This window comes from Myotis brandtii, unplaced genomic scaffold (assembly GCF_000412655.1).
Source record: "Myotis brandtii unplaced genomic scaffold, ASM41265v1 scaffold152, whole genome shotgun sequence".
Taxonomy (NCBI): domain Eukaryota; kingdom Metazoa; phylum Chordata; class Mammalia; order Chiroptera; family Vespertilionidae; genus Myotis; species Myotis brandtii.
In genome coordinates, this window is record NW_005355502.1 from 95806 (window position 1) to 105220 (window position 9415).

At 42.5% G+C, this 9415-nt stretch overlaps 1 protein-coding gene across 1 annotated transcript in view; it reads left to right on the top strand.

Moving 5' to 3' along the window:
* The window catches only part of LOC102264191 (chromosome unknown open reading frame, human C16orf62), a 143125-nt gene that overhangs the window by 58722 nt on the left and 74988 nt on the right, over positions 1-9415 (top strand). The window contains exons 13-14 of the mRNA XM_005861499.2: positions 5361-5438; positions 5874-5996. Of these exons, the coding sequence (XP_005861561.1) occupies positions 5361-5438; positions 5874-5996 (201 nt within the window). The remainder of the gene's footprint in view (positions 1-5360; positions 5439-5873; positions 5997-9415) is intronic.

The window sequence follows — 9415 nt, forward strand, 5'->3', positions numbered from 1 at the left end:
TCAATGGATAGATAGCCCAGAAAAATCAATAAGGAAAATGTGGTCTTAAATGACACAGTAGAAAAGATGAATTTCATATGTAAAGCTGTGATTATCAACCAGAGTGTCACACAGGCAAACTTGTGTGCTGCAAGATTTTTTTAAAAAAGCAACACTTGGCTATTTAGTCAATAGCACAGACTACATAACCTGTAGATTGTTGAATAAAATAAGTGATAACAGCCAACACAGTAATAGACGTTTGGTGTGCATGAATCAAAACCATACTTTTTTGTAATATAGGCAAAACATATATTTTGTGGACCACTGAATTTCAGTAATTAGTTCATGTGTGCCATGAGATTAAAAAAAAAGGAAATCTCTGATTTAGAGCTTTTCACCCCAAAGTAGAATATAAATTCTGGACAAACTGAAGACAGAATTCCCTCTAACCCAAGGGACAATGTCTGCTTCATCTATTTTCCTAATGGTCATGGGAAAACAAGAAGATCTTACGTGTATTTTGTATCAATACACCTCCTGAACATTCCTCACTACAGTAACAGAATATGGAACTATTGCCTAGATGGGACTGAATTCTTTGAATGATCTGGATCCCATAGTATGTCCTGTAACAGAACAAATTCATAAAGCCCCCGGTCAAGATGAGTCCCAATCACAAAATATCAGGAGGTACATATACAAATGAATGTGCGATGGGCATGTCACAAAGTAGAAGAGTATTAAACATCTTGTTTCTGTAAAGATTTTGTTAGTCCTTTTGGTGGTACATGCATAGGAACAAATTAGACAACCTGGAGGAAATGGACATATTCCTAGAAAAATACAACACCCCAAAACTCAATCAGGAAGAATCTAAAAATCTCAATAGGCCAATAACTATGGAAGAAATTGAAGCAGTCATCAAAAAGCTTCCAGAAAACAAAAGCCCAGGACCAGACGGCTTCACAGGGGAGTTTTACCAAACATTCAAGGAAGAACTAAAACCTATCCTCCTCAGACTACTACAAAAAATTCAAGAGGAAGGAACACTTCCAAGCTCATTCTATGAAGCCAGCATCACCCTAATACCAAAACCAGGTAAAGACAACACAATGAAAGAGAATTACAGGCCAATATCCCTCATGAACATAGATGCCAAAATACTCAACAAAATCTTAGCAAATCGGATCCAACAGTACATCAGAAAGATCATACACCATGACCAAGTAGGATTTATCCCAGGAATGCAAGGATGGTACAACATCCGTAAATCAATAAACGTAATACATCACATAAACAAATTGAAAGAAAAAAACCACATGGTCATATCAATTGATGCAGAAAAAGCATTTGACAAAATCCAACACCCATTTTTGATAAAAACTCTCAGCAAGGTGGGAATAGAAGGATCATACCTCAACATAATAAAAGCCATATATGACAAACCCACAGCCAACATCATACTCAATGGACAAAAACTAACACCATTTCCCCTAAAAACAGGAACAAGACAGGGATGCCCACTCTCACCACTCCTCTTCAACATAGTCCTGGAAGTATTAGCCATTGCAATTAGACAAGAAGAAGAAATAAAAGGCATCCAAATTGGAAAAGAGGAAGTAAAACTGTCCTTATTTGCAGACGACATGATATTATACATACAAAACCCTAGAGACTCCATCAAAAAGCTACTAGACTTAATACATGAATTTGGCAATGTAGCAGGATACAAAATTAACCCCAAGAAATCTGAGGCATTTCTATACACCAATAGTGAACTTTCAGAAAGAGAGATTATAAAAACAATCCCATTTACCATCGCACCAAAAAAATTAAGCTACCTAGGAATAAACTTAACTAAAGAGGTAAAAGACCTCTACTCAGAAAACTACAGGACGTTGAAAAAAGAGATAGAGGAAGACATAAAGAGATGGAAGAACATACCATGTTCTTGGATTGGTAGAATCAACATCATTAAAATGTCCATACTACCCAAAGCAATCTATAAATTCAACGCACTTCCCATTAAAATACCAATGGCCTACTTCAAAGATCTAGAACGAACTCTCCAAAAATTCATCTGGAATAAAAAAAGACCCCGAATAGCTGCAGCGATCCTGAGAAAGAACAAAGTAGGTGGGATCTCAATGCCAGATATCAAGCTGTATTACAAAGCCACTGTTCTCAAAACTGCCTGGTACTGGCACAAGAACAGACATATAGATCAATGGAATAGAATAGAGAGCCCAGAAATCAGCCCCAACCAATACGCTCAATTAATATTTGACAAAGGAGGCAAGAACATACAATGGAGTCAAGACAGTCTCTTCAATAAATGGTGCTGGGAAAATTGGACAGATACATGCAAGAAAATGAAACTAGACCACCAACTTACACCATACACAAAAATAAACTCAAAATGGATAAAGGACTTAAATATACGACGGGAAACCATAAAAATACTAGAAGAATCCAAAGGCAACAAAATCTCAGACATATGCCAAAGCAATTTCTTCACTGATACAGCTCCTAGGGCAGTTGAAACTAAAGAGAAAATGAACAAATGGGACTACATCAAAATAAAAAGCTTCTGCACAGCAAAAGAAACCATCAACAAAACAACAAGAAAACCCACTGCGTGGGAAAACATATTTGCCAACGTCATATCTGATAAGGGCCTAATCTCCAAAATTTATAGGGAACTCATACAACTTAACAAAAAGAAGATAAACAATCCAATCAAAAAATGGGCAAAGGATCTAAATAGACACCTTTCAAAAGAGGACATTCAGAAAGCCAAGAGACATATGAAAACATGCTCAAAGTCACTAATCATCCGAGAGATGCAAATCAAAACAACAATGAGGTACCATCTCACACCTGTCAGAATGGCTATCATCAACAAATCAACAAACGACAAGTGCTGGAGAGGATGTGGAGAAAAAGGAACACTTGTGCACTGCTGGTGGGAATGCAGACTGGTGCAGCCACTATGGAAGACAGTATGGAGTTTCCTCAAAAAACTGGAAATGGAACTCCCATTTGACCCTGTGATCCCACTTCTAGGAATATATCCCAAGAAACCAGAAACACCAATCAGAAAGGATATGTGCACCCATATGTTCATAGCAGCACAATTCACCATAGCTAAGATCTGGAAACAGCCTAAGTGCCCATCAGTAGATGAATGGATTAGAAAACTGTGGTACATCTACACGATGGAATACTATGCTGCTGTAAAAAAGAAGGAACTCTTACAATTTGCAACGGCATGGATGGAGCTGGAGAGCATTATGCTAAGTGAAATAAGCCAGTCAATGAAGGAAAAATACCACATGATCTCACTCATTCATGGATAATAAAGACCATTACAAACTTTTGAACAATAATAGATACAGAGATTGTTTAGGGAGGGAAAAAAAGGAGACATATGTAATACTCTTTGTAATACTTTAAGCAGTAAAACAATTAAAAAAAAAATTTTTACAGTTTGCAGGTGGCAAAAACCCAGTTCATACTACTTTAAGCAAAAAGAGAGATTGGTCTGAAGAGCCTCGGGATAGTGTAGGCGTGACTAGGTCCAGGGCCTTAGAGCATTGCCAAGATTCATGCTCTCAGTCTCCCTCTCCCTCTGCTCTGCTTTCATCTGGACTGAGTATTTTCGAGGCTGCTCTTTCCACACCGTGACCCATAACAGCTTCAGGCTTTCATCGTTCAACCTAGGAACCCCTATAGAACGGAGTCCCTTTTCCCGCTAGTTCTAGTGAGTCTCCTGGCTGATTCGCAGTGAACCATCTTGGGTCACTTGTCCATTTGCGGACCAGTCACTGGCCATGGATGGAAGATGCTCACAGCCTAGCCCAGGTCCAGTGCTCCTCCCTGGAACTCAGGGTGCCTGGGTCCTGCTCTGCCCCAACCTCCTGATCTGAAAGTGTGATTTCCCACAGACAACAACATTGAGAAAGAGTGCCAGGCAGACAGGGCAGCGGGTGGAAATCATGAGCAACTGCCTGTGTTCCTCCAGGTAGAAATCTTTCAGGCCCATTTGGCTGATGGGAAGGGAAAACAAAACGGCAAAGCAGTGAGTGGGCCGGGCAGGAGGGAAGCTCAGTCCTTTATTTAAGGAAAGTGTGATTAACACCTCTTTAAGTCAAGGCCCTTTCAGCCCATGCCACTGCTTGTTCACTGGGCCTGTTTGCTGTCACGGGACAGATAATTATTTTCTAAGATATATTTAAGTGGAAGGAAAGACAGTAGAATCAAAATATAGTAGAACTGGATCTGACAGCCATAGAGCTGCCCTTGGAATTTAACACCCAGTGAGTTGCATAATCCTCCTCAGGAATTCCTCACAGCCATCTAGAAATCCTCACTACTGGGGAGTGAGGAGGAGAGCAGCAAAAATCTGTCCCTGTTGGAAAAAACCAGGCCCCAGAAAAGCAACTTTCCTTGCGAAGTTGATTTTGTGCTAAAGCCAGCGAGTATCTGAGGTCTGTTTGAGCAGCATAAAGGGATATTGCGATGCTTCACTTTGTATTAATCACCTGAGCTCCCTCCATAGCTCAGATTATACACTTCCACTCAACCCCAGGCCTCTGGCCACCTTCTCTCTGATAGCAAATTCTTTCAGCTGGAAATGCTAGTCTTCTTTTAACAATGAACATAGGAACCAATGGATGATAGCAAAGAATGAATTCATATATTTTAAGAATACAACAGTGAAGTCCCAGCTGACTCTCTTGCACACCATAATCCATGTGTGTTTATCACCTTTCAGAGAGGAAGAGAAAATTGTACCCACAACCTTGAAGTACACTCCTCCTTAGTGCTGTATTGATTTGTTCTCCTGCTTATCTGTTCAGAAATACATTCATTACATCTGGGAAACTGCAAAGATGATTACTGCAAATATTGTCCCTTATTTATTAAAAAGAGCTCTGTGAGCCCTAGCCGGTTTGGCTCAATGGATAGAGCATCAGCCTGTGGACTGAGGGGTCCCAGGTTTGATTCCAGTCAAGGGTACATGCCTGGGTTTCGGGCTTGATCCCCAGTAGGGGGTGTGCTGGAGGCAGCCAATCAGTGATTCCCTCTCATAATTGATGTTTCTTTCTCCCTCTCCCTTCCTCTCTGAAATCAATAAAAATATATTTAAAAAAAATAAAAGAGCTTCTGTGGCTTTTTAATGAAAACGGTATATGTTTATTTGAATAAGAAAACAGGTAAAAAAGAATAAAAATGAACTTTTTGGGCTTCTCTCTGCCTATATATAATAATATCTGTGTGTATATTTTTTATTTACAAAAATGACACCATACTGTGGATATTATTTGCGGCCTATTTTACCACAGTCAGGGTCCTTTCATTTTGTTTGCTTGCAGGTGGGAATGGAAGTAGCCCCACATCTGAAAGAAAGTCTAAATAAGAACTTTTTTGACTTCCTCCTCACATTCAAACAGGTAGGAGAACACCGTCAGAACAGCTAATTGATGTAGCAGTTGCTCTGCCAAGCTGAGGTTTCTTAACACTCTTTAGATGTGTAAACCCTGGAAATCACACTGGCCTCCAGCACAGGCCATTGGAACGTGTTGGTGGCACTGACCAGGCAGAGAGAGCTGATGCGCATTGTTGACAGGAGGCATCTCCAGTGGATCAGATTTTCTCTCTAATGCCTGCGGCTCCTGCTTTGTGCAGCGCACATTTCCAGAGCAGCTCAGTTTAGCGACATGGAAAGCTTTGCTTGTTTTTCTAGTTTTTTAAAAAAAGCCCTGGAAAACCAGGCCATTTCTGTCAGGGTCACCCACATACTCACAGGTGTGCACAGTCGTGAGTTACATGCTCTGTTTCTAATGCTACTTTCCTTCGTGTCTAAGTGTGTGTTTTGTCTCCTGTAGATTCATGGGGATACAGTACAGAACCATCTGGCAGTCCAAGGGGTGGAGCTCTCATCCTACCTCCCCTTGTACTCACCTGCCATGGACTGGATCTTCCAGTGCATTTCCTACCGTGCCCCCGAGGTAAGTGCCATGCGCGTCGGTGTGAAGGTCACGTCGAGGGGCAGTGCGGGGCTCCTCTCTCCTCTGTTCTGTGGAATGACCTCTGCATCCGTTTACCCCGTAGGGTAACTAGGGCTCTTTCATTGCAGAGGGCTCACCACTGTGGCTGGTCAGTACTCAGCACTTTTCCTAATTGTCTTGTTACAACTCAGATGGGTGTGTGGAAGCTCAGAGAGGCCAGTACTTACAGATGGTCACACAGCTGAAAAGTGGTGTGACTGCACATAAATCCATGGAAAAAGTTTATTCTGTGGTGGGAAAGGAAAAAGGGGCCTTTTCTACAGAACAAGGATACATAGTACAAATCAAAACTCAAGTATACCTGCCTTTTCCCAGAAACTGCAAACCACATTGGCAGCCCTAAAGAAAAAGGACGTAACTTTGACTAAGTAATCCCACTCTAAAGAATATCGGATAGAAATGATTAGACAAGTACACAACCCACACACGGGCATGCATATGTGTATGTTTGGTCATGCTAGTTCAACATTGAAGACAAGTACCAGAGGGAACTGGTTAACACATGGTTGACACATAGTATATGTGTTATCAGAGAAAACATGTCTTGCCTCCCCTGGTTATTGCTGGGGGTAGAGTCCTTGCAATATCCCAAGAAAAGGAATTTTCTGAGACTCGTACAGGAGGATGCGATATAGTAGAAAGCTTTATTTTTATGGAAGTACACCCCTGGGTATTCAGAGTCCCATTTCCCCTAGTCCAGTCCTAGAAGAAGTGTCGCTGGGATTTTAGAGCTAAATCAGAGCCAGCCTCCCGGGTTTCCTCTCCATGTTGGAGCCGGGTGCAGTTCAGCACCAGGCTAGTTGCAGTCCATCAGTCCTTTGTGTGTGAAGGTCTGCATGGCCGTGGGCCACGTGGGAGAATACCAGGAAGCTAAGCAGGAGCATGAGCCAAGCGTGCCAACAGGAGCCAAGAGAGTGAAGTTCTTTGTTCAGGGATTAGTGTCCTAGATCTTCCCGCGCTTCCATGGCCTTTCCCATCTGGCCAGTGGCTTCTGCTCCAGGTGTGACTGACAGGCAAGTACTGTCCCTATGTCATCACTTTTTTGGGCATGCGTCTGTCTGCTCTTTGTTGGATCCCTGCCCATGTTTTATAGGGAACATGCCTAGAATGTGTGGTCTTTCCTTTGCTGCTTTTGTTATTAATTACTAGCTAATTACAAGGGTATCATTTCCCCCTTAGAGAGAATGAACCTCTTTGTAATCTTACAAAGGATGAGTAGACAAAGGTCTTTATCTTTTTGTGGCTGTTCCCTGTTTTTAAGGGGCGTAGTCCTGCCAATCCCAAGGCTCAGAGGCTCTCCCCATCTGACAGAGGAGGGACAGCAAAAGGGGAAGGAGCTGCCTGCAGGGAAGAGGGGTTTTGCAAAGTCCAGGTCCCTGGGAGGTGACATGGGCGGTGTCCGGAGAACGCTGCGTTGGACAAGCTGGCATCCTTGTATTCAATAAATGACAAGATTGACCTGAAGGTTAAATGGCATCATTCAAAAGTGAGGAGACTTAAGCAACTACAGGTCATGTGAGAGGTAAAAACCCATGTGATAAAGGGAAAGGCTAACTTTCAGTGTCTCCCATTAGGTTAGGAAGGCAGGTGGGTCCCACCTGTCTGAGGCCCTCTTGTCCACCATACTTAAATTAAACGAAGGGAAATAGTCTAAGATTTCCCCGTGAGAAACGGGGCCTTTCTGTCAATCATGTGGGCAGAAAAGGGAAAGGAATTTCAAGTGAAATACATACTTTATTGACCATCTATACTTTATTGACTCAACTATTGAGTCTCATATTTCAGGAGACAGTGATACCGATGACTTCTATAGTGAGGCCTGTATTGTGTGAGCAAGTACTTAGGTAAACAAGGGCAGAAGCATACATTCTATGAAAAAGAAGGAAACAGAATACTAATGTACAGAGCAGGTCATAAGCCAGTGGAGAAGACTTTCAGATGCAAGGCCCCTGATGGAATGAAAGAACACAGTGACGATGAATCCGGTGGGATGCTATGGACCCTTTAAAATGGTGGCGACTCACGCGGAAGATGGGTCTTTCCTGGCTTAAGGGTATTCACAGTACAGTGCTGAATGAATACAGGAGACTGTACACACTGCTGTGCATGTCCTGAGTGCAGCGTGGCCTAGTGTCCAGATGTGGGCCCTGGAGCTTGGGTGCCGGGCCTGAATCTCAGCTGTTTACAACCGTCCAGGTAAAGCAGAGGCCAAGCCACCTGTCTCTAACCACCCTGAGCCTTTCTCTCCATCTGGAACAAGGGAGCAGAAGAATTCCGCTTCTAATCTGGTGCATGGGTGAAACCAGCCAGCCCATTTGAGTGCTTAGGGGAGCACCCATGTGTAGGGTTTGAATGTTTGTCCTGTTGTCAAGACTGGAACATGGTTTCTGTATTCCCCGGAGTGAGCTGGGAAGGAGAGATGTCAGATATCACTGGAAGGTGAGATTTTACATCATTTTTCTTGGCCTGTGTTTTCTAACTTTTCAGCAAGTATAATGCATTTTTTATATTTTTATTTTTCCAAATTCAAAAGTATGAGGAGAAATAGGGACATCTTGTATTTCAGGTGGGTTTATTACTATAAAATAAATTGGTTTTTAATCAAGCCAGTATAAACAGAGGTTATTTGAAAGTTGCAGGCCATTCTCTGTAGTCAAGCATAGTGTCAGTAACCACATGCTGGCCAGGCTTCTGGGCAGAGGTGCCGTGAACTTGACTGTGGACAGGGCCACCTACCTTTCAGCTAAATGCCTGAAACCCATGGACAGACTGACATGTTTGGAAGTGAGGACACTTATTGTCCCCCCTTATTTTAATGAAAGGCAAAATCAGATTTAAAATAGGTCTGAGAAACAGCAGCTGTGTGTGAAGCCTCCCCCCACCAGCCAGAGGAGCCACCACAGCGGTGAACAGCACCCACCATAGGAGCTGCTGCCAACTGAGGAGCAGCTGCTACCACAACCGCCCGAGGAGCAACCACAGCCCGAGGAGCCACTGCCACCCGGGGAGCAGCCACTGAACGTCTCAACATCTAGATATGTCGGTGAGATCAAACATGGGTAGACAAAGAAACCCCCAAAGGAAAGAAAAGGAGGACTCGCCAGAAAAGCAGCTAAGTGAAACCAAGGCATGCAGCATGACAGAAAAAGAATTCAGATTAAGGGTCCTAGAATGCATAAACCGGATGGAGGAGAAAATCAACAACTTATGCAAGAAGCAAGAAGAAACAGATGAAAAAATCAATAAATTATGTAAGAACGAAGAAGAAATGAAGAGTGATATAGATGCAATAAAAAACACCATTGAAAGTTTCAACAGTAGACTAGGAGAAGCAGAGGACCGAATTAGCGAATTAGAAG